At 37.0% G+C, this 26032-nt stretch overlaps 1 protein-coding gene across 1 annotated transcript in view; it reads right to left on the bottom strand.

Moving 5' to 3' along the window:
- Nucleotides 1-429: 429 nt before the first annotated feature.
- The window catches only part of LOC135077452 (prolactin-releasing peptide receptor-like), a 101119-nt gene continuing 75516 nt past the window's right edge, over nt 430-26032 (bottom strand). Inside the window, exons 2-3 of the mRNA XM_063972001.1 lie at nt 4210-5660; nt 430-931 (exon numbers count right to left, since the gene is read on the bottom strand). Of these exons, the coding sequence (XP_063828071.1) occupies nt 4217-5602 (1386 nt within the window). The 5' untranslated portion in view covers nt 5603-5660 and the 3' untranslated portion in view covers nt 430-931; nt 4210-4216. The remainder of the gene's footprint in view (nt 932-4209; nt 5661-26032) is intronic.

Here is a 26032-nt window from a genome sequence, read left to right as displayed (position 1 = left end):
AAGTGTTTCAATCAAACTACATTTCAAACTTGACTACATCTCAATACATGTAGCTTTTTGAAATACTTTTATAGTACAAAAACGGATATTATGATATCTAATGAAAGCTACATGCAAAGAAATAGCTTTCAAATTGAAAAGGAAATATAAAAATATAAATGAAAACTTCAATCGAGTTTGAAATTGGGCTCAAAAGTTTGTCCAAAACACTTATTTATCAGTTATACTATACATAAATGCATCTCTTTGCATAAAGTTAATACTATGTTACATTACAATTTCGATTCCTACGAGTTACATACATAGGCCTTTGGATACTTGCGTATGTTAACATTTAACTTAAAAACTAACATTGAGATAAACTTCGACATATTTACAGAATCGCTCTATAAGTAAAGGCATCATATAAATAACACAATCATCTAATCATTCAATCACAAACGGCGTTTGCATATTTTGACAAATTAGTTGGTGTAATTAGTCTGTAATTAGATGTAAGCTACATAATATTATAATACTTGCATCTTTTAATCTTAGAGCAAGACAAGTACCCTGATTGAAAAAAGTCATCAGTTTTATTAAGTTCAATACAGAAGGAATTATTCAATCAACAGTAATTAAGTATTATTTACCTTAACAACGTGTATGTGGGCATAATTACATTCAACATGACCTATTAAATTACTTTTTAATACAGTAACTTTGAAGTTACTCTAACGTATCTTTATACTATACAAAACAAAGCTTAACATCAAGCATGTGTTTATTGAATTAGTAAACAAGGAACATTGTGCGTTGTATTTACATGACACTTACATTCTCTATAAACTCTATATTAATTACTTGTACTTTGCCAAAAGTATTTTAAAAGAACAATATTGACTGTACAAAAAAAATGTTGTCGTTTAGAATCGTTGTAGAATCAGCTTATCTGTAACAAAGAAAACAATCTAAATATATTATATAACTCAAAGGTGACTGACTGACTGACTGACATAGTGATCTATCAACGCACAGCCCAAACCACTGGACGGATCGGGATGAAATTTGGCATGCAGGTAAATGGTATGACTTAGGCATTCGCTAAGAAAGGATTTTACGAAATTCCACCCCTAAGAGGGTAAACATAGAGAGAGAGAGAGAGAGAGGGTAACAGGGACACAGTCCACAAATATTTGTGGACCTACATGATTTTATATTAGGTACACTGAAAAAATCGACTGTATTTCATTAGATATAATCCTGTACCACATTGTCTTTATCAGTAGTATTTTTGGCGTTGTATGAAATTATTTTGACTTATTACATTCATGACTGTATCGAATATTTCCCAATCTCTGCTTGGTTAAAATATTAATTTTAATATTATTGTCATTAGAGCAACTGAAAATCTGCACACGACATTCAAAGTTTCTAATGGCAAACTGCGACGATGAATACCTTTACAAAGGCAAATTACATACGACGACTTTTAACGACCGTCAAAATGACTGTATCGTGGCTTAGAAGGAATTTTAAGATCTTATATTTGACAAGCGTTTGTATCGATCCAACCGATATTTTAAAGATTTCATAGATGTAGTGAGAGAAGAAGAAAATCATGGCTGTTTTAAAAAAATGCATAAATCTACCATTTATTGCTAATTGCTCTCTGACTTTATTGTTGTTTATTTTTGTTGTTTATATCATTAGCTGCATTATTGCTGCAATTATGAATGAAAAAAGAAAATGAACAATTGAATTAAATCGTATGAAATCGTTGTGTAGTACGAGTAGAAGAGCATAACTCGCAGCGTGTAAATCTGCAAAATACCTAGTGAGATGCCGAAGGCGTTCTTTGCACAAAACTGTCACCGCCAGGCGAATCACTCGAGCCACGAACGTCGTTATGGTTTGACGTGTACTTAAAATTTCCAACTTTATAAATACGTAAGCTTGTAGCAGGTACAGTCGAGTTCATAAATATATTGGCAGTGCCCGATGTTTCAAAATATTGTAGCGCAGTCAATACTGCGCTACTGCAACATGTTAATGAACAGTAAATATGATTACATTTGATTGTATTGAAATATATTATGATGTTCGTTAAAATGCTAACAATATTTTGAAAAATTGACACTGCCAATATATTTATAAACTCGACTGTACCTGGATGATAATAGGTTTAATTCATATTTCGGCAAATTCAAACTAATTAATTAACATATAAAGGCTGACTAATCACATTAAACACTGTATTTTTTTTTCAGAATTCATTTGCACCCGTTAACGTTACTTTTCTATTCAGCAGGTAGGTATACTTTTACTACCAAACTCTTCTTTTCTATCTACGAGTATTAACAATGTACCTCTCTTATGGAGAAATAAGATACAAACTTGAAGCTCTATGGTAGTTTAAAATTAGTTTATCACTACTCAGCTGAGAGACATGTCTCTCAGACTAATAGACAATCAAAGTATCATTGGATGTCTGACCGCAGTAAATCGAGGTTAAACCACAGTTACCTAGTGCTAGTTAGTTCTAGAGAATTTAAACCTGGGTTATAAGTTCAGAATGTCTATGTATTACGTATATCTACTTCTACTATGGTGGGCAGGATGAGAAAATCAGATTAGAGGTAAGTAAATATTTATTTTTATACCTAAACGTAAGACAAGAAAACGAACTATTTTTCAGTAATGGTCTAGTTAATGAATGCTTTAACGACGGTGTAGAGGGAAATCCGTGGAACATAATTTCTGACTTCAGGACTTTATTTAGACTATAGTTAAGAGGTGAACATAGCAAAAGTGTTCCACGCATTTTACAATACTTTATTGACTGGACTAGTAAATAATATCCATAAAAATAACTACATGATACATACATTACATAATATCAGGCTTTACGTATTGTGATTTATGTGGTTACTAGCTTTCAGCCCGCGGCTTTGACCGCGTGGAATTTTGTCTGTCACAGAAAAACTTTATCCTATGTCCTTTCCCGGGACTCAAACTATCTCTATGCCAAATTTCATCAAAATCGGTTCAGTGGTTTAGGCGTGAAAGCGAGACAGACAGACAGAGTTACTTTCGCATTTATAATATTAGTAGGATAAGTTTCAAATTAATAATATAATTCAAAATGACTTTTCATCATAAAATAAGTAATCATTTTTACTTCGGGTCTTATTTGTCATAGTCCAAAAGATGGAAACAAAGGAAATATAATAAGAATATTCTGGTTTAATAAAGTTTTCCGCATAAAGGAATTGCTAAACATTTTCTCGAAAGCTAAGCATTTTGAAAAAAGTATTGCGAAAGTAGTTGATTAGTATTCTTTGTGCGACTGAGTTTCTATAAGAGTATAAAGAAAATTATGACAGAATTTACATAATAGCATTCAAGAGAAAATGTAAAAAGTGAACTTGATAAGAAGTTGATATAAAAAAAAAGTGGATATGCGAATAAAAATAGAAGGTCAGTGCTCGTATCGTTATTGAGTGGCTAGCCATCTTTTTATTTATAAATCTATTGAACGATATTATCGATTCAATCAAATTGTTTGATTTCAACAAATCTGTATGGACAATTTCCATTACAACTGCTTCAACCCTAAGATTAATCAAGAGTAAATACATTTTCAATTGTAAAGGCCCGCTTCAATCGCTTGTTCATCTTTTCTGATAATAAAGATAATACCTACCTGTTAAATGTATGTGTTTGTATGTAAACTGTTTGTAATCTATTATATCTATAGCACATAAGACCACACATTTTCGTTTCAATTAAGTACAACAATATTACATACTATGTTAATAAATTAAATTAGCAATTGAAAAACTTTTAGTGGCGAGAGACGTCCATTCATCTAAAAGGATTTTGCAATGCGAACAAATTTTCGATAAAATTCCTTTGATTAAATCGCTTTCAGTTTTAATCAAATGAATCAAAAGGTCTGTACATGATACGTACAATGAGTCCGATTTAAACGCTACTGTTTAATTGTTCAAAATGATATTAACTCTTTTCACTCAATCATTTTAAAGTCTGGTTTTGGCTTACAAAGGATTTGTAGACAATGAATATTTTATTATACTTTGCAAAGCTCAGAGAATTGGCCGTCTAAAATTGGTAAATCCTAAAAGGTAAAATTTAATCATTTTTAAAATTAATCCCTTCCGGATGAGTGAATTTTGAATTTATAAACTTAATAAGCTGTATACTTACATTGTATTTATAAAGGCGGGGCCTTACTCTCCGTAGGCTCACTCAGCTGTGACTCCTCATCGATGAGCTGCAAATTGATGTTCTCACTCTTCGTGTGAAAAGTGGCCGAGATTGTTTTATCCTCCAATAAAATATTTTCTATTTCAACGCTATCCTTTTTCCCGTTCCCTTCCAGAATCCTCTGCTTTATAGACGGGCCTCGGTTGAAAGAGGACGCCAGTAAAGTCTCCTGAATGGTCTCGTTGCCATTGCATATTTTGTCAGACTTGTGCGTGGGCATCCGACCCGAGTGGTAGCTATTCCTCACCCCGCCCGTCGATTCGAAAAAAGGCAACACCTGTTTGAACTCCTTCCTAAAATTCTCGTTCAACCAAGCGTACAGAAAAGGGTTATAGCACGTAGAGGCCATTGCCATCGAATGGGCGAGGAAAAACGACACGTAATAGAAATTCCACTCAGTCATCTGAGCGTAGAAGTCATTAAATATATTAATTAGATTTATGGGAAGCCACGAAATACCAAATATAGCCACCATTGATATCAACATTCTATTTGTGCGTCTTTTTCTGTCTCTGTCCGCTTCTTCTCTTCTAGTATTCTTAGCACCAGGTTTCGACCTTGCTCGGTCGTTCAATCTTATACTAACGCAAGTGTAACAGATGGCAATTACTAAGAAAGGTATTAGGAATTGCAAAACTGTAGTGAAAACTCCGAATATTTTCCTCGACCTGTCTGAAGGCCAGCTTTCTTCGCAGTACGTCTTGTTCTTTGTGATTAGTAACCCCATGAAGAGACCGTACGGGCAGGTTACTACTAATGAGAATAGCCATATGAAGATGATTATAAATATGCAAGTGTTCAGCTTCATTCGAGGGTGGAAAGGGTATATTATGACGAAGAATCTGTCAATAGCTATTGAGGTTAGAGTTAGCGTTGATATGTAGACGCTTGTGCCTTGTGCGTACGGCATAAGATGACAGAGCAACCTTCCAAAGACCCATCTTCCGAGGAAAGTGTACATCGGTGTTAAAGGCACTGCGAATAGGCATAGTAAGATGTCTGATAGGGCTAGATTGGTTATGAAGAGGTTGGTGACCGTTTGCATGGCTCTGTTTCTGAAGACGACGTAGCAGACGAGAACGTTGCCAAAGACTCCCAAAACGAAGATGATGGTGTAGAGAATGCAGAATGCGACTTGGACTACATTAACGTCAATTATGTCAATTGTTTTGTTGGTTCTGGGTTCGTCGATGACATCCATGCTTTCTCCAGTGAGGGTTTTGGTGAGGATGACGACGCCTCTCCCGAAGTAGGTGCCGCTGATGTTGATAGGATCATACTTTCCGGCCAGGGCAGCCATGCCATAGTGGCTGCTGGCGTTGGCGGTGGCCATGGTGGTTTCACGTCGGCGATAGTGGGGCGTGGATGTCTTGGTAATGTTGCCAGTCCATCTGTGGACAAAAATCATAATATTGTAATAAAAACCATGATAAAAATATTTCGTTTTGTTAAGAACGAGAGCAACGGAAGTAAATACAACTTAGGTACATAGGATAATATTGTACCTAAGAGGCCAATTTTGCTATGAAACAACGTAATTTAAGTTGAAGTCTTATACAATTTATTCCCGTTATTAGCAGAAAAATCTTGTCAAAGCAGTTCAATTCAAATTCTTGTCCATTTAACACAAACGTTAAGTTCACAAGTACCTTAACAACGACCTGAAATGTAGAATTTCAAATAGGTACAAGCTTTATATCACTAGAAACAAACTGTAATAATCTACTATATAAAAAAAAAATATAATAAAAAATAACTTTTTTAAAAACAAGCTTTATCCTGAAATGCAGTTGTACTAAAACGAAATAAATAATTGTATGCTTGGTTCAAATAATTTCGAAAGCTTGTATCGCGCATGGAATTTATTCTTTTTTTTTCTGTTTGCGCTACAAGCTTTCGAAATTATTTGAACCAAGCATACAATTATTTATTTCGTTTTAGTACAACTGCATTTCAGGATAAAGCTTGTTTTTAAAAAAGTTATTTTTTATTATAATTTTATTTTACACTTTTTAGTTGTATCTCAATCTCTGGGTCATTATTTAGCACCAAAGTGCTCGAGAAGTTGAATCCAACGAACCCAAACTCGATAAGATTCCGCCGTTTTGTTTAGGAGTTCCTATGGCCACCTCCTGACTCCATCATCAGGACCCTGGACATCATCTAGCACCCATTCTTTTTTCATTGTACGTCAATGACATCCCCAAATATCCGAATACGGATTTAACCCTCTTTGCGGATGACACCGCACTCTACAAGTCCGGACGTAATCGGAATTACGTCATCTTGGCGCTCCAAAACGCGCAATCACACAATTAGGCGAATGGTTCAGGAAGTGGCGTATCGAGGTAAATCCCGAAAAAAGTGCAGCATTGTACTTTTCTAGGGCTTTGTCTGCGAAACGTCCTCCGGTTCGCACTCGTCCTAATGTCCCCACCCATCTCTCCTTATTTGAACAAACTATTCCTTGGAAGAGTGAGGCCAAGTACTTAGGTGTCACCCTCGACCAGAGATTATCGTTTGCTCCACACCTCAGACGCGTCTTGAGCCGTGCGAACCACTACACCCACCGACTCTACCACCTAGTTGGAAGAAAAAGTAAATTGTCACTTAGAAATAAGTTGACAATTTACAAAACCTGCATCCGTCCAGTGTTGACTTACGCCAGTCCGGTGTTTGCTCATACTTCCTGCACAGTCCTTAAGAAATTCCTGACCCTCCAAAACAAATTCTTACGCCGAGCTGCGGATGCCCCGTGGTTCGTGCGTAACACGAATCTCCATAGAGATTTCGAGATCCCATCGATTAATCACTTTATGAAAGAAGCCTCTCGCCGCTACTATGATAAAGCGATCAACCACAAGAACCCTCTTATCGTTAGCGCCGCCACGTACACACCCCAGAAAGATGTCGCTGCCCAATACCGACGACCTAGGCATGTCCTAGACGACCCGGACGATCCTATTACCGAATTTCTGAACACAGACATCACTGCCTTAAGCACGCCAACTACTCCACAACACAGTAGCTCGTTACGCCGGCGAGTACGAGGCCCTGCATTTCATTTCGGACGGTACAGACATGTACCGGGCCGGTTCTCCCCAATCCGTCCCCCGGACACGGCCTGAGCCGAGATCCGAGCCTACCGTGGCGCCCTCAGGCCGCGTCCGTAGTCCCCCTCGATCGGGCCCACTAGAGTGAGCCCACCGTAGGCTGGACTTTGGTCCAACACCGCGGTAGGCAACCCTCTAGTTGGGTTCGCCACTGATCGGGCGCCTTATGCGCTCGATACGGCCCGATCGCGAACAGCCCACACTCGGCCTTGTTAGCACGCGCACCGACGATCGCCAAACGGCTAGAGTACCTTCTGTACTCGCCACTCTGCCCGGTGAAGCTGGAAAAGCTCTTCAAGCTACGAGCCCGCGTCCCTTCAAAAAAAATCATCTAGCACTAAACTGCTTGAAAAGACAAATCGATGAGTTTCTGCCTTTTCGTTTAGGATTTCCTATGGCCACCTCCCAAATCCATCATCAGGACCCTGGACATCATCTAGCACTAAACTGCTCGAAAAGACAAATCCAACGAATCCAAACTTGATGAGTTTCTGCCGTTTCGTTTAGGAGTTCCTATAGCCACCTCCTTAATCCATCATAAGGACCCTGGAGATCATCTAGCACTAAACTGCTCGAAAAGACAAATCCAACGAACCCAAACTTGATGCGATTCCGCCGTTTCGTTTAGGAGTTCCTATGGCCACCTCCTGACTCCATCGTCAGGACCCTGGACATCATCTAGCACTAAACTGCTCGAAAAGAAAAATCCAACGAACCCAAACTCGATGAGTTTCTGCCGTTACGTTTAGGAGTTCCTATGGCCACCTCCCTAATCCATCATCAGGACCCTGGACATCATTTAGCACTAAACTGCTCGAAAAGACAAATCCAATGAACCCAAACTCGATGCGATTCCGCCGTTTCGTTTAGGAGTTCCTATGGCCACCTCCTGACTCCATCACCAGGACCCTGGACATCATCTAGAACTAAACTGCTATAAAAGAAAAATCCAACGAACCCAAACTCGATGAGTTTCTGCCGTTTCGTTTAGGAGTTCCTATGGCCACCTCCCTAATCCATCATCAGGACCCTGGACATCATCTAGCACTAAACTGCTCGAAAAGAAAAATCCAACGAACCCAAACTCGATGAGTTTCTGCCGTTTCGTTTAGGAGTTCCTATGGCCACCTCCCCAATCCATCATCAGGACCCTGGACTGGACATCATCTAGCACTAAACTGCTCGAAAAGACAAATCCAATGAACCCAAACTCGATGCGATTCCGCCGTTTCGTTTAGGAGTTCCTATGGCCACCTCCTGACTCCATCACCGGGACCCTGGACATCATCTAGAACTAAACTGCTTCAAAAGAAAAATCCAACGAACCCAAACTCGATGAGTTTCTGCCGTTTCGTTTAGGAGTTCCTATGGCCACCTCCCTAATCCATCATCAGGACCATGGACATCATCTAGCACTAAACTGCTCGAAAAGACAAATCCAATGAACCCAAACTCGATGCGATTCCGCCGTTTCGTTTAGGAGTTCCTATGGCGACCTCCTGACTCCATCATCAGACCAGCTCAATGGTACCATAACATTGCATTGTCATCGTACTTACATAAGTATACCAAATTTCAGCTCAATCGGTTGAGTAGAAGTGGTCTTAAATTCAGTTGCAAGATTTGTCCCACACATACTAACAAGTGAAGTCAATATAAAGCTTGTAAAAATAACAATGTCAAAAGCAACCTGTAGCTTTCTATGTGCCTTCCGTTATGGCTACTTTCCTTTGTAAAATAAAAACGAAATAAAGTCCTACACACTCATAAACCGTTTCCATAGCAACTGATACGTACGATTGCTATAAAGCCAAGAACACATTAACACAGATGGCTTGAGATTATATTACTTTTTACACGTGTGATGATGGCGCTAAAATATAATCTTATAATAAAGATTTCCTTGCTTTTGTGTTTGGTGTCTACTCCGCAATATTATGTCGAGACCATCTGCCTCTTTCACTCATACTAACATCGAAATTTATTTGAAAGAGATGAATAGATCACATAAACTAATACGATATGCAAAGTTTCATGACTCTTTCAATAGGTACGTAAAGCAGCTATAAGTTTAATTTAAGCAAAAATACATTATTTACTAATGAATGAATGTTTGTTTATGGGGTACAAACAATTTACATTGAGTATAAAACCACTTTCAGAAGGTGTCTCTTATTTCGAATAACAGTGCATTTGGTTTAAGTGATAAGAGAATCCTTTCACCCTTTTGACGTTTCACATGATTGATTAAGTAAAAGGGGCAGGTGTTCGAACTGTGAAATAAATTATGTTGGCAAATGGTACAATAATGGATATTCCATTTCTATATTGCATTCAGGAGTTCATATAACATTTTTGTGTTAGAGTATTTTATGTAGATAAATAATAATTGAGAAAACACACATTTCCTACTTAGCTCGTAGGTCAACAAGCAGTGAAAACATTTTATCACTAAGTTCGCCTTATCTAAACAATAAAATTACGGTTTTATAGGTTAAATAAATAAACAGTCTAGCTGAAAAAATATAACATTTAGCTTGTAAAAAAACAGCATGGAGTCGTGTTGAGACCGTTTTTAACCGCAATGAGGAAATTCTTGGTCTGCATTTCACCTGATGAAAACGTGCATGTTATTTAGAGAACGCAAAGGACTCCTTTTTTATCTACCAGTGCTGAGATCAAAGGAAAATAAGTCTTATCTTTTGGGATTAGAGGTCGCTTCATCTCTCCTCTTGCGCCAACCACAGCGGTGGATACTAAACATTGTAATCGCTATACGAAAACATTTGAAGTCGTTAAAACAGAATTAATGTCGTCGCAAATGAACGCTCCACAAGCCTTTTGAGAATTCAATTAAACGATTACTCTGAAGGACGCCTCAATTTAATGTTTATTGTATAATTCAATCAAGCTATGCGATGATAGAAACTCACTCTGTTTCTGTTAACTGGGGTTTGCTAAGCAAATTCTCATTTAATTTCAATAATGTATTCTTTGGTTATTGAAATTTGATGAGGCTGTATTTCAGCGTATCTCAATTGGAAACAAAATACTTTACTAAGGTAAGATGGTTTTAGAAATAATTGAACTTAAAACGTTAACACCTTGAAAGGAAAACACTTCGTGGAAAAACGAACAAAATGAGTTTGAGAAAACTAAACAGTTCTAGGATGACTAAATAAAAAGAATGCTGAAAGTTTTTTAATAGATTTACCTAATGGAAAACATTCACTTTCTTCAGCATTTACCTAGTTACTCCATTTATTAGCTAGACTAAATGAAAATTCTCTACGAAAGGTAATTCACTTCTCTTTATATCACCTACCAACCGTTAGCTTCTTTCCAATATACTACTTAACCTTTTGTTTTCCCAAATTCAGGTACGGAAACAGGTTGATGCCGCAAATTCCCTCTGTATAACGTCACATTCCGAGTTAGGCATTTCAATCCCACAAGCATCTCAGAGCCCCTACTCTGTGACTGTGATATTACAAAAACATTTCATGAAAGTGGAGCGAATTATTTTATTTTGTTACTAGCTTTCCGAGCGCGGCTTCGCCCGCGTGGAATTTTGTTTGTCACAGAAAAACTTTATCACGGCGTCCCTGTTTCAAAAACCGAGATAAAAACTATTCTATGTCCTTTCCCGGAACAAAAACTATATCTATGCCAAATTTCATTAAAATCGGTTCAGTGGTTTAGGCGTAAAAGCGAGACAGACAGACAGAGTTACTTTCGCATTTATAATATTAGTATAGAAGTATAGATATTAGTATAGATAGTAGACTTACGAGATTATAAAGGGTGTAAAAAATTTATTACGAGGCAACCAATCAAATCAAATAAAATGGTAAATGCTGAGCGGGGGCATCATCTTCATTATCTCAGCTATAGGGCGTCCACTGCTGAACATAAGCCTCCCAATCTTTTTCATGTTGCTCGGTAGCGGCCTGCGTCCAGCGCCTTCCTGCTACCTTCACGATGTCGTCGGTTCACCTTGTAGGTGGACGACGTTCTAGGTAGGTAAATTAATGTTAACTATTATAAATATTGTTAATAAAGTTTTTTATTCGATTCTATTCTATTATACCTATAATATTATACCTATTTAAAATATTTTTGATTTAAAGATTTTTTTTTATTTTAATTTTAAACAACTGCAAAATCGTGGAAAATTTATGCTCAATTACCTTTTAAAATGAACTGAGATATGCTTTCAAATTAATTGAAATTCGTGCATTGCCCGATTTATTATTCATTTGACCTAATTATAAGCTCTAATTTTCATAACGTTGCTCGACAGTTTTGAATAATTAAGCGACGCTGCCAAGCTTTCTATTAAATTAAAATGAACGAATTCGTACTGCACTCAAATTTTAAAGTAGGTATTACTTTTCATAACACAGATTACAATCTGGAATTTAACTTGCTCGCTCATAATTTTAAGTGATATCCAATTAAATTAATTTAAAAGTAAAATTCAGCAAAACGGATTAAGTTAAACACTCCACCCGCTAGATTGCGGTTATAATTTAAGTAATGTAGTGTATTAATAGTTAGGACTGATTTATTGATTATAGATTAAATATTTTAAAATAGAAAGAAATCTTAACGCTAAAATAGCTTAGTTTAAATAAAAACATAATGGGATGTCCTACAATGTGGAAAGATGACTTCATAAAGTTTTGAAGTCAAAGGCTTAACAATTAACTAAAGCTACTTACAAAAATCCAATTTTTCAAATATCTTATAATATTTTAAACCATGGTGGCTGTTTGTCACAATCGATATCAGAAAATGGAATCTTAATCGGTTTCGTAAAGTCAATATGCTGAAATGAATATTCATATTAAGCTGCTTTTAAACCGTAAAGCCGCAATCTGCAGTAACCAGTCAATTTGTCAACTTGATAAGGCTTTTCAGGGAGATTATGCTTAGTCAGTTTGGGAGAGCACGTCAAGCTAAATACTGAAATCTTTATGTATGTTTGTAATAGGGGTGAGTTTGCAACGAAAATGCGCAGCCTGGTGTGCTTGTCCTTTTAACAAAATGTGTAAATAGTAGATTAAATAAGAAAGTAATTAAATGAACTTAAATTATTCTGCTGTTCCTACTGATTCAGTATATGCGACGAGAGTAATTGACTAGAGTTACCTATTATGTAGAACTTTTTGTAACATACTAGTTTAAACACAAAAAAATAAAAATCTGTTCGTTAAATGAAATTATGTTCACGTCAAAACCGCTAAAAGAATTTCATCAAATTAATTTAAAGGACCTCATAACACATCGCTGGCCGCTACCAACTCACAACATCATTATAGAAATCATTGGTGTAGGCCTATGTTCAGCAATGGACATCCTATGGCTGATATGATGAAGATAAATTCAAAGGCGTTTCTATTACGAGTAAAATTATAATAAAAATAATTTTGTGTTATTTTGTTGTTCTGTTATGTAAACGTTATGATATTATTTCTACGTAAATGAGATGAGTATGTTTTCAGAACAAGTCATGTAAATAAGGTTACCATGTAGGTACAACAACAATTTGTGAACAAAATATTCCTTTTCTCAGTGCTCAAAATTTCTGATGTTTTTTGTTTTACATAATATTTTATTCATAATAATACAGCAATAAAGAACCAATGACTATAACTAACATTACTTTTCTTACTTGGCCAATTTTCCTTAGTGAACATAATCTATTTAGAATATCGTATAATATCTATTTCTGATACCATTCGACTAAACGTGATACTCTTGACCCTGAAACGCCATAACAAACTCCAAAATTAGATAAAATACTCTACTAAACTATTAAATTGCACACCACACAAAATAAATCAGTCACAATAAATATTAATCATTTAATCAAATAGATATTGTGCTAAGTTTCAAATGAACGTAATTAGTTAAAATTAAAAACACATCACTCACATATGACACATATGTATAACACATATGACACATATGACAATAATTATTCACCAAAAAAAATAGAACACACACATCTACATAATAATGATAAAATAGTTTCCTTATGACCCTTCCCTTCGTTTTACCCATTTATCCTGGTGCAAGAAGTCAGTTTTAATACAAAACCGAAATTAATCATTCAGGAGCTTGTCTTATCGGTTGTTGTGCGAATTCTCCATTATACCATTACCCTTATCAGGGATTGCCGATAATGCCCGCTTATCTTTCGAGCGGTCTACAAGCCATAGGCTATGTGATTGCTCTTTGCCACAGACCGGAGAAAGCGGCCAGCGCGAATTGTGATGTTTAATACCTTTAAATTATTTTGACACAGAAATCAGGGCTATCGTATTTGCCCTCACCTGTTGGCTTCACAGTGTACATAGTAAGCCTAGATCATGTCACTCGCTATGGGACTATTCCCACCTCTCGTTCCCACCACTGCAACTCCTGTGTAGCCAGGATCTACAGCTTGACCGCCATAAAAACCCAACCAATAAAGGTCAAGTTAAACGGACATTGGACCCGCAACGAAATTAAGATCGGTGTAATAAATTGCGGAAACAGATGTACTATGTTGTATTGAATTAAGCATTATATCACGTCACTCGCTAGTATACTTTGGTAATGAAATAAAGATTTATTATTATTATTTATTATTATTTATAGTAGCTAATACAGTGACGCCAACTGGTGAAAGCTGAAGCGGTTAAGAGAACTATCGTAATTGCACTCACAGGAGTAGCGCCACTGTAGAGTAAGGTCCTGTCACTCACAAGTGGCGCCAACGGCTTAGCGCAAATATCCCATCCCTATTTTTGAAATTAAGATTTTAAACGATGATAGTATCATAGGCAAAAGTAATTTAAATTTGGTTGTCGTAAAGGAACCTGTGACTTCTAAATATTGACACTATCCTATTTTTTTTTGCTCTAGTCAGGCATGAGAACTAAGTGATTGACTGCGGGATATTGCGGGAATAATCTTAAAAATGACCATCATAATTGTTACAATTTAACTAATTTGGTGCTGGCTGATCTTATTTACTTGTGTCATGTTGATAAAATTTGGTAAATGTACCGCCCTTGGATTATACGAGAAATATCAATAGCGCATCACGTCACTCCATGAGGCGATGGAAAAATGAAAACAAGGAAAATGGATCGGCATTTTATGCATTTTGGTGATTGATACGTTTCTAAATTTACAAATTATAGGTATGTGGTTTTGAACTTATTTATTAAACTAGCTATACCCGCGACTTCATACGCGTGAAAATAGTTCGAGTAATATTTCCCGTTTTGCAACATTTTTCTTTACTGCTCGCCCCTATTGGCTGTAGGGTGACATTATAATTGCCTAAAACCTTCCTCGAAAAATGGGCTATCCGACACAAAAATATTTTTTTAAATCGGACTGGTAGTTCCTGAGATTAGCAATTAACATGTTGAAGCAAACAAACAAACTCTTCCGTTTTTTAATATAGGTATAGATAACGTATTTCATTCATTTTCTTTTGCCTACGGGCTTTACGACTTTGGACGGAGTCCATTTTCTTGCATAATTTTACCATCATTGGTGTAGACCAATGTTGGTAAAATACTACTACTACTATCAATGGATATTTGCCAATGCAAATATCATGGCAGAAGATACACACGCCGCGGCATCATGGATCACTCTCAATATTTCCATTGCATGATTTTATTGTTAAAATAGAAATATAAACACAATGAAATTAAATCACAATAGGTAAAGTATGTAAAACTTTCCATTACAGAAAAAGGAGGAAAATCCGTTACTTGCGTATTTAACGCTCAGAAACCTTATTCTGTCCGCGTCATAGCAAACTTCGTATCCCTCTATTTTTCCTCACCTAACATTTGCACCTACCCTTTCTATAAATACTGACTTGTAAACAGGTGAACCCGCAAAGTTACGATAAACACCGGAACAAACCCTACCGAAGTCAAATAAGTAAGAAGTTTTCTCATAACATGCCCGTGTTTATGTGAACCGCCTACGAGTTTATGGGAAATTTAATAAAACTTTGTGTGCCCTAACAAAACGTCTTGGGAGAAATCTTGTGCGTATACGAGTGTTTGAATGTTTTAATGTTTGTCTGTTTGTAAAGTCTGTAACGTGTATTTCTAAAACTCATTAAAACTCATTTATTTCTGTAAATAGGCTTAAAAAAAGCACTTTTACACGTCCCAGTATTAACCCTACCACTGCTTCAGGACAATAAATGGGCCAGTGCTGAGAAGAAGCAGCGCAAGAAACTCAGTCACTATTGTCAGCCTCTTTTTCAAAGGTTTACATGCTTTAAAATGTACAAAGTTATAAATATTTATGCGAGCTAGGCAACAACGTATCCCAAACATTTTTATCTTTTAAATAATCATCGACTTTATAGTAGCCCTTTTTCATTAAGGTACTTTTAATATGTTCTTTGAATTTATGAATGGGTAGTTCTACAACAGTTTGTGGTAATTTATTAAAGAATTTAATACATTTTCCCATAAATGAATTACCAATCTTATGCAATCTGAAATTTGGAACGGCAAGTTTATTTTTGTTTCTTGTATTAAAGTTATGCAAATCGCTTTTTCGTGAATTGCTCTATATTTTTGCGGACATATAAAAGGTTTTCATAAATGAACTGTGAAGCTACTGTCAGTATGTTTATTTCCTTAAAAAAATCTTTCAAGGAAAATCGGGGTCCAAGGTTATAAATGGCCCGCACTGCTCTCTTCTGCAGAACAAACACAGTTTCAATGTCCGCGGCTGAGCCCCACAACAATATGCCGTATGACATTATACTATGAAAATAGCTAAAATATACTAGCCTTGCCGTTTCAATGTCAGTTAATTGCCTTATCTTTCTCACTGCAAAAGCAGCCGAACTGAGCCTTTTTGACAAAGTTTCAATATGAGGACCCCATTGAAGTTTAGCATCTAAAGTGATTCCCAGGAATGTTGTGGAATTTATGCTATTTAATGGTTCATTCTTCACCATTAATTGCGTGGAAACCTGCCTCACATTAGGTAAGGTAAATTTAATGCACTTAGTTTTGTTTGCATTTAACAATAAGTTGTTAACAGTGAACCAATGTAGAACCTGTGAGAGTGTGTTATTAATATCGTCAAAATTTACCTTACCTCTATCAACTTTGAAAATGAGAGATGTGTCATCAGCAAATAACACAATATCACACAGATCTTTTACAAAGTAAGGAAGGTCATTAATATAAATAAGAAATAGCAAAGGTCCCAATATTGATCCCTGTGGCACACCCATAGTAAGAGGTGCTCCAGAAGACTCAGTTCCGTTAATACAAACTTTTTGTTTTCTGCCTGTGAGATACGAGTTCAGCAGATCAAGTGACTTATTCGAAACACCATAATGTCGCAATTTGTTTAGTAAGGTTTGGTGGTCTACACAATCAAACGCTTTTGAAAGATCACAGAAAATACCAACAGCGTCCTTTTTACTCTCCCAAGCATCAAAGACGTGTTTCAATAGTGCTACCCCAGCGTCAGTAGTACTTCTACCTTTCGTAAAACCAAATTGCTTATTGTGTAATAATTTGTTAAAAATGAAGTGAGATAGAAGTTGGTGGAAAATAATTTTCTCGAAAATTTTGCTAAGTACTGGTAGAATAGAAATCGGTCGAAAATTAGAGGGGTCACATTTGTCACCAGCCTTGAACAATGGAATTATTTTACTTAACTTCATTAAGCTAGGAAAGCAACCTTGATCAATACATGTATTAAAAATGAATGCAAGGTGAGGAGCTATGGTGTCAATAATTGTTCCAATTATACTGACGGAGATTCCCCAAAGGTCCTCAGTTTTTTTCATATTTAATTCTCTAAAGGTTTTAATTATTGTATTACAATCTATATGCCTGAACTGGAGCAGACACTGGCACTCGGTGACCTTAGATTTTAAAAGAGACTCTGCAAGAACTGGTGATGAATTCAGTTCTTTAGTTGTTTCAGACGCAATATTGGAGAAGAATGTCTCAAATGTGGTTGCAACTTCTGTATCGGAATTTATAATTTCGTTTCCGATTTTCAGTGAAAAAGTGTTATCCTTCGATTTATTTTTACATGTTTGTTTATTTATTATGTTCCACGTAGCCTTAGCTTTATTATTAGAATTTAAAATCATGTTTCGAAGATGATTTGATTTAGCAGCCAAACAAACCTTTTTAAATATTTTTGAGTAATTTTTAACATATTCTATAACACTCAGATCTTGCGTATCGGCTTTAAGACTATATAATTCATACATTTTATTTCTACTCTTGTGAATGCCAGTTGTAGCCCAGTCATCAAATTTACATTTAACAGAATTTATTCGGATCTTTTTCTGTGGGAATGTGGTTTTGAATTCCTCACTCACAACACTGAATAGATCCTCATAAATTTGATCGACATTATTGTCATCTAATATAAGTTTATCAATACCATCACAAATATTTTTCTTAAATTTGTCAATTCGGTTAGTTGTTATTGGCCTACAAACAACATCCACTGTACTAGGGACATGATGGTGTTCAAATGTGGCCAATTGTCCACTATGATCTGAACTAAGGCAATTAATTATTGATTTACTTTGAATATCACAGTTACAAAAAATGTTATCTAAGCAAGTAGCTGATGTTGGAGTGATTCTAGTAGGCTCAGTGAAAAGATGTGATAAATTAAAAGATTTAAAAAGGTTTAAGAATCTTATTTTATATTGAGTATTATCTAATAAATCTATATTAAAATCTCCACATACAACTACTCTCTTATTTGATTTAAATACCTTTTTTAAGACCTCCTCCATAGTGGATTCGAATAATTGGTAATTTGCAGATGGGGGCTTGTACACACTTACAATTATATACTGCTCTAGCTCTGCACACGCAAGTTCTATAGTTCGTTCGACTGAGAGTGAGACAATGTCTTTTCTTTCCTTGTATTTAAATTGATTATTTAATAATATGAGTGACCCCCCTCTAATAGCAGACTCCCTGGTGAACGAACTACAAACTTTATAATTTCCTATATGAAACATCAATTCATAATTTTTAAGCCAATGTTCGGTTAAACATAATACATGAACATCGTATTTTTTTAAAAACAATTCTAGTTCTAATTCTTTGCCAGCCAGGCCTTGTAAATTTTGATGAACAATATTAAATCCTTTAATAGACCTGTCTGTTGTCGTCCCTCTCAGTTTAAATCAGAGGTCGTCACAGAAATATTAGTATTAGTATTTCTACTAATAATATCAAAAGTGGAATTTACTTGTTTTGTGTTAATAACACAGTTAATATTATAAGCTAACAATGTAGCAAGTTTTAATTTTATGCTTTGAGGCAGGTGTAAAGAGCTGCCTGTCATTATGAACTTATTATTAATAAATTTATTAGTGTCAAAATAGACAAATTTGTCGCTATGACGAACAGTCAAATTAAATAATAAAGTATTCAGTAAGTGAATACTTTCATTAGTTTCAGAGGAGCCATTTTTACAGTATGGCAGGGCACATATAATTATTTTATGAATATTAAGGCTGGCCAGCATGGAAAAATTATGTAGAATATTTTTCCTATTTATATTCTGACTGTTTCCTAACATTATAATTAAAATAGAATTACTGTGTAATTGTTTACTATTTTTTATGCCATTCATTAATTGACAATAAGATGCGTCTGGCATACAGTTATTTATTATTTTACAATCTAATTTTTTATTTAATATGGGGCCATAACCAACTCCTAGCCTATCTGAGAACAACACTACATTGCTTGATTTATGTACATTCAACAGTCCCGTTTTTGAAGACATTGAAGGCCGCAAGCCGCCATCAGTTTGTTGCTGACTTTGCATTGTTATGTTTGGCAGAGATTTAAAATCCGTAGTAGGATTGCCTAGATCTAAGAGATTGTTTGCTGCCAGGATATGTTCGTTAATTTGTTCCCTGGCTGAATTATATTTAGCTGTTATGGATGCAAGCGAGTCATGCAAGTTTGTGATTTCAGCCTGCAACCTTTCAACGTCCAAGTTATGAGTGGACCTACTCTCTACTAGTTTACTGTGGTAAATTTCTAGACTGTCAACCAAATCTAGATTCTTTTTCCTTAACAGAATACTTTTGTGAAACTGTTCTTGCCCTTTTATTAATTTTTTTGTTTTAGAAATAAACCTATTAATTTTAACATACTGACATCTGATCATCAGTCCACTGAGGGAGGCCTGTCTGTACTACGTTTTCCGGTCGGTGTTCGCCATTAGAATACTTTCAGTTTTACAAGCTATGTGATGGAAGCACCTGAATACCGTCAGTTGTGGTAATCTTTGAGGGAGGCCTTAGTTCACCAGTGGACGTCTTAGGCTGGTTTTAGTGTCACGCGGACTGTCAGTGCGGATCGCTCCGCACAGCCGATCTGTATGAACTGCTAGGGCGCGGAGCTGTTCCTTCGGACCGCATTACTCTTAAACGCTCCCTAGACGTTCATACAGATTGGCCGTGCGGAGCGGGTTCGCACCGGACGGTCCGCGTGACACTAAAACCAGCCTTATGGTTGAAACGAACGAACGACTTTTGATTTTTTTTTACTTGTTTCTTCTTCTTATTTCGCTCTTGGCAGAGCGGTCTCAAGGTGGGATGACAACTCTTAGAACAACTGGTCGTCCAAGGAAAAGTCGAAGGAACCCGATCGCGTGGCAGGTCACCAATGCGCTGAACCGACCAAGTGAAATCGGCAGTGGGAGACGGCGTATGTGACTGCACCAGACAGTCTGCCAACAGAGAGAGATGGCGTGAGATCGTACGGAGAGTTGTTACAACGCCTCAACGTGACCACGACCGTTCTGCCAAGAGCGAAACGAATATAAAGAAGAAGAGCGGTCGTGATCACGTTGAGGCGTTCACGTCGGTTGTAGAGGCGGATACAGCTCTTTGCACGATCTCCCGCCATCTCTCTCTGTTGTCAGACTACCTGGTACAGTCAGATACGAGTATGCAGTTTTCCACTGCCGATTTTACTTGAACTTGCTTCTGGAAGTCTTAAAGGCTTGGGCAGACCAAACGCAGGGCAGTAGCAGCGCAGTTTGAATGCAGGCCCGCGCAAGTTGTAATACAAGAAACTCTTTGAAGTGTGTCACACCAAGTTTGGTCTGTTGAAGCCTTTAAGCAGCCAGCATGTCGATCTCTCTCGAAACATAACTACTTAAAGTACCAACGTACTCGTATTTGCCAATAATGAATCATCTCCACAAATAATATATTCTTGCTGCTTCGGCAATTTCCGCCCCAAATGATCGCGAAAAGCTTTTCCGATCGGCGGGAATTTTGTTTGGCGTTACGTCGCAATAAAGGCTTGTTTGCTATACGATTTGTGTAATTTGCCTAAGTAAGTAATAATATGAGTATTATTGTGATTTGTGACATGTTTTGCTTATTTCGAGATCGTTGATCTCAGAGTATGCCAATAATCTCTAATACAAGTATCAATTCAGACCAAAAGCCTTTGAATACAAAACTAATGGATTTTTCTCGGATTATCCTTAATTCAATGGTCACAATAACACAAGCAAAAATGAAAATAATAATTGCAATTATTAAGCAAATAAAATAAATTACTGACAACCTAGCATGAAAAACTCTTCTTTCTAACTAAACAAATAATCATCATCCTCTTCAGATCATTATTTGGTCTCCACTACAATATATTTCTACACAACCCTCTCCAAATTACCAGAGACAAATGTTTACAAATTATTTTAGCTTACACAGCAAGTGACATGAGAGCCGTTTACCAACCTCACTAATTAGAGACGCATGAGGTAATTTGAACATGCCTTTTTGACAAATGGCGTCTAAAGGACGAAGCACACTTATCAACCCGGAAATGGATCGTAACCGTATCAGCTCGAGGCGGTCAGTATTAATTGTATGAAACTCCATACTGCAACTCACACTTCTCGGCACCGTAACGTAAAAATCTCGCCTCGTGGTTGACAGCGCAGCGAAAGGCGTTGATCCCTCTCTGGGTTGATAAGTGTGCTATGACCTTTATTGATAAGTAGAAATAGTTTATTCAGTACATAGGCCCTTTCCAGGGCATTTAAACACGTCCCTTGCTTGCCTTGCCACCACTTGGGGACAACATATGGGCTGGAGCTGAGAAGAAGTGGCGGGAGAAACTCAGTCACCTCTGTCAGCCTCTTTTTCAATCAAATACAGTTTATAACTTACATGACACGTAATAAGTGCAAGCTAAAGCCTGGTCCGTGAGCACGTAGAATCCCGTCCAATGACCCCAAGCTACCCATCCTTATCGCTCGCGCGTAATTATATTGCTGTCGCGACTGTGCGACGGACGGGATTCTACGTGCTCACGGACCAGGCTTTTGGCAGGTTAAGACCACGCACTCTTGTAAAAAAATAAAACAATAAAGAATTTATTTATTTAGGTATCTTGTCATTTACTTTATAGTATCCTTAGTAATCTGCCTACCTTGAAATAAAGCAAATACCCTCCACTGAAGCTCACTAACCGCTATCTGGCTCTGACATCTCAAGGCTAATCTATTTACGATACTCAGGGACAAGGTTCTCATTTAATGAAAGGCCTATATCGCCAATAAAATCCAGCGACTTTGTAAATAAAGACTTTCCGGTTTCAACATCTTCAAAATTATCTTCATCATTTCAGCCATAGGACGACCACTGCTGAACATAGGCCTCCCCCAATGCTTTCCATGTTGATCGATTGGTAGCGGCCTGCATCCAGCTCTTCCCTGCTACTGCCCATTGCCACTTCAGAGCCCCGATTACGGTAAATTTTAACGTCTACAATCCAGACACGCTTCTCAATTCTGCGATACGATTGGTCGTTCAACAGCGTACGTCAGCTGTTTTGACCAATCGTATCGCAGAATCGAGAAGCGTGTCTGGATTGTAGACGTTAAAAGTTACCGTAATCGGGGCTCAGCTTGCTAATCCGTCGGGGTATGTCAGCGACTTTGGTTCGTTTACGGATCTCCTCATTTCTGATTCGATCTCGCAAAGAAACACCAAGCATAGCCCTCTCCATAGGCTATGGAGAGGGCTATGCTTGGTGTTTGCGTGTTGCGTGAGAAATTGTAAATGTTAAAGCACACATTTTGCATTTAGCATTAAATTCGCACAGTGGATCACTCGTTAACCAGTCATATTGGCATTCCCATTCGTGCTTATATTTTTGCTGTACCTTCGATAGTTTGGCTTTCTTTCTTGGCGTTGTAGGAGTAGTGTCACTATCACTTTCCATCTTTTGTACACTAAGCTTATCACTACAAGGTTCACTCCACACAAAAAACGGTTAAATATTGATAACGTACTTATCGTAGTAGTAATTGTAACATACACGAATGACATGACACTGACAGTCTTGAATATTTGTCACTGACAGTGACAGTTGGCACACTGACAGTGACAGATTCATTCAGAAACTTAGTGTGATTTGATTTGTTTGTAGCTGCACTGCATTGAGCAGTGAGCGCGCAGTGAGCGCCCTCTGTCTGACAAAAAAAAATTTTGAGCGTCTGCTTCGATGCTGAAAACAGTATTTTTGTATACTTTTTTTTTGTAAAAAAGTAAAAAGTATAATTTAGTGAAAAACAGTATAATACTGTTTAAAACAGTATAGTTGGCAACCCTATCCATAGCACACATATAGCACAAAATTATCTTACCTTCACGCAAAAAGCACTAAGCGGATTTTGATTGCACACAATGTTATATCTTGTGTGAACTTTAAATAGCACATAGGCTACCTATGTAAATGTTTGTTAGACTACTACAATTATTATTATTCTGTGCTACTACTACTTTTGTAAGTCTTATCTTTGGATCGAACTTCCCTATTTTGCTAGTTTCCTAAAAAAAAAAACTTTTAGTCCGTCAATTACATTATAAAAAAATATTGAATAGTTCCTCGTGACGTCATAGTGCTACACTTTTAAGCACGTCTTGTAGTCACGGGCCTCTTCTTTTGAACTTTGGCACGCTTATCTCTTTCAATTTTCATTAGTTTGAAAAAGTGAAAAATGCGTGTCGAGTATTTTTTGATAAGTTAACCGACAGACTAATATAAACTCTTGCTTTTTTACCCAGGAAACATACCTATTGCGTACATGCTTATAGTAACGAAAGTTGCCGGAATTACCTACATGTCCCCAAAAAAGTGTAATCTACAGAAATTGACTATTTTGGGAGTGTCTGTCAGCGGGGAGCTAAGTAACAGGGTAAGTGACACATTCAACGTCACAGCGGTGGGCCTGTGCTCCCGGAAGCGTTCTTGTGACATTCGCAATCAAAAGTTTGCATTTTGTTTACATTAGACGTTGCAAATGACTTTTTGTTTGAGAAAAATGAGAATCTTTTGATAAGATGTATTAGATAATTTTTGGTTGGGTAAAGTTCTCACAATCTAGGGAAAAGGAAAGTTTCGTGTTTCGATACGGTATACTCAAGTTTTGGTAGGTACTAAGTGACACTAAAGAGAGAAACGCAACATTACCTAAAATCACAGTTCATAAACTTATATTACTCAATATTTCATTAAGAAAATAACAAAACCAAGAATGATAAAGTTGCCACCGGCTTCGCCCGTATGAATTACTATTACTACCTATTGGTGAAAACCGCTCGCAAATCCATTCAATTATGAAGTTTTATCGCGAACATACAGAAAGACGTGACTGAAGTCTTAGTTTAATGTGTAGTAATTTGTCAGCTCGTATCTGAATGTGAAAACCACGATAGCCGAACGGTGAAGGCGTCGGACTGGCCGACTCGTGATCCGAAGAACGTGGGTTCGGTCCCCGCCGCCGCTCGACTATTGTGGTGAGCTCACTCGTGACACAAGCATATTTAGCTTAGTACGAGGGGCTAACGGGACTATTAGTAATTTGTATAATAACAAATAAATTATCTTTAAAAAAAATGCTGTAAGCTAATCTGTCAAGCTCAATATAAATAAATATACAGACAATCTCAGATAAAATATATTGACAGGAAAAGAAGGCCTGAAGGCCAAACGTCTCATAAATTAAGATAAGGTCATGGTGAATTATTTTCCCAGGCTAGACATAATTCCTAATATTCTTAGACGAGATTGTTGGATGAGAAACAGGACAAGACAAAAGTAATATATTTTACTCATTTCTCTACGACTACACTTTTTTTTCGTTAGAATTACATGAATTTTGGTACCCACCAACCGCGGGGGCAGTTAGTGGGTTATGTAGGGTTTTCCTTGCCAGGAGGGCAGTGCCTACCCACTAAAAACCTGACATGGCCCTCGGTAAGCCATCTAAGTCGGGAACGCGGGACATCACTATCGACGGCTACACATTTTGCTTGACCAAAACAATATAATAAAATTTGATGTAACTACATCTCAGTCAATAAAGTGTAACCCATGTAATAAGACTAGCAGAAGATGCATGAAGAAAGTTTGAGATCGTGCTTTTGGTAGTTTTTGGGAGTTTTGCGAGAACTTGACTGTAATTGACTAAAATAATCATGTCTACCTGTCCTGTTCAAATGATATATCAAATAGTTAAAGAGTCACAAGTATGATTCTTAGCCGCTATCACTGCAATGAAAAAATGCAATTAAAATCTGCAATAGCAGTTTTGATCCTACAGGACACGAATTTTATTAACACCTGATTTCAAATCAAAAGACTCCCAATTTACATTTATATCGTAGATAGGTTCTAGCTTCTTCCAATAAATAATTCCATTTCCAGCAGTACATCAGACGATACGTTTTCATTGCAATATCGTCCTTATTTCAACTACAAAAATTCCACTATGTATACCTTGATGTGCTGTCGCCTGTAATTCCAAAAATCCTATTAGACAAATTGAAAAGGAAATTACTGTCCTAATTAATGCAAAGATCGCCCCAAGGAAATAAGGTTCGTCAAATTTATCCCTTAAGGTCCTGTGTAAGCTGTGTTCAAATTATAAATAATATATTTTGCCCAATTTTCCTCTTGAAAATAATAAAAGAAAGTATAAATGTTGGGTTTTTGTCGTGGTTTACCTTTGTTCTATTTAAGCATGGATAATATTATATTCTACACTAGCGGCCGCCCGCGACTTCGTACGCGTGGACCTCGTTTTACTCCACTAGGGGTGGAGTTTCGTAAAATCCGCTCTTAGCATCTATAGCGCATACATTTTAAATTTCAACTCTCTTACTTTAAACACATAGGCCTTTCATAATATAAACTTCCAACCCTCCTTTTATCTCCTTAGCCACCGTGGTTGATTTCTAATGATACATTTTCAGTATAAATGTACCACCACCACCACCACCATTTCAGCCATAGGACGTCCACTGCTGAACATAGGCCTCCCCCAATGCTTTCCATGTTGATCGATTGGAAGCGGCCTGCGTCCAGCGCTTCCCTGCTACCTTTACGATGTCGTCGGTCCACCTTGTAGGTGGAAGTCCCACGCTACGTTTTCCGGTACGCGGCCTCCATCCCAGAACCATTCTGTCCCATCGGCCATCAGTTCTGCGTACTATGTGCCCTGCCCATTGCCACTTCAGCTTGCTAATCCGTTGGGCTATGTCAGCGACTTTGGTTCGTTTACGGATCTCCACA

This window comes from Ostrinia nubilalis, chromosome 13, assembly GCF_963855985.1.
Source record: "Ostrinia nubilalis chromosome 13, ilOstNubi1.1, whole genome shotgun sequence".
NCBI classification, from domain to species: Eukaryota; Metazoa; Arthropoda; class Insecta; order Lepidoptera; family Crambidae; genus Ostrinia; species Ostrinia nubilalis.
Note: the sequence above shows the minus strand (reverse complement) of the source record. Positions and strands in the feature narration are given on the sequence as shown.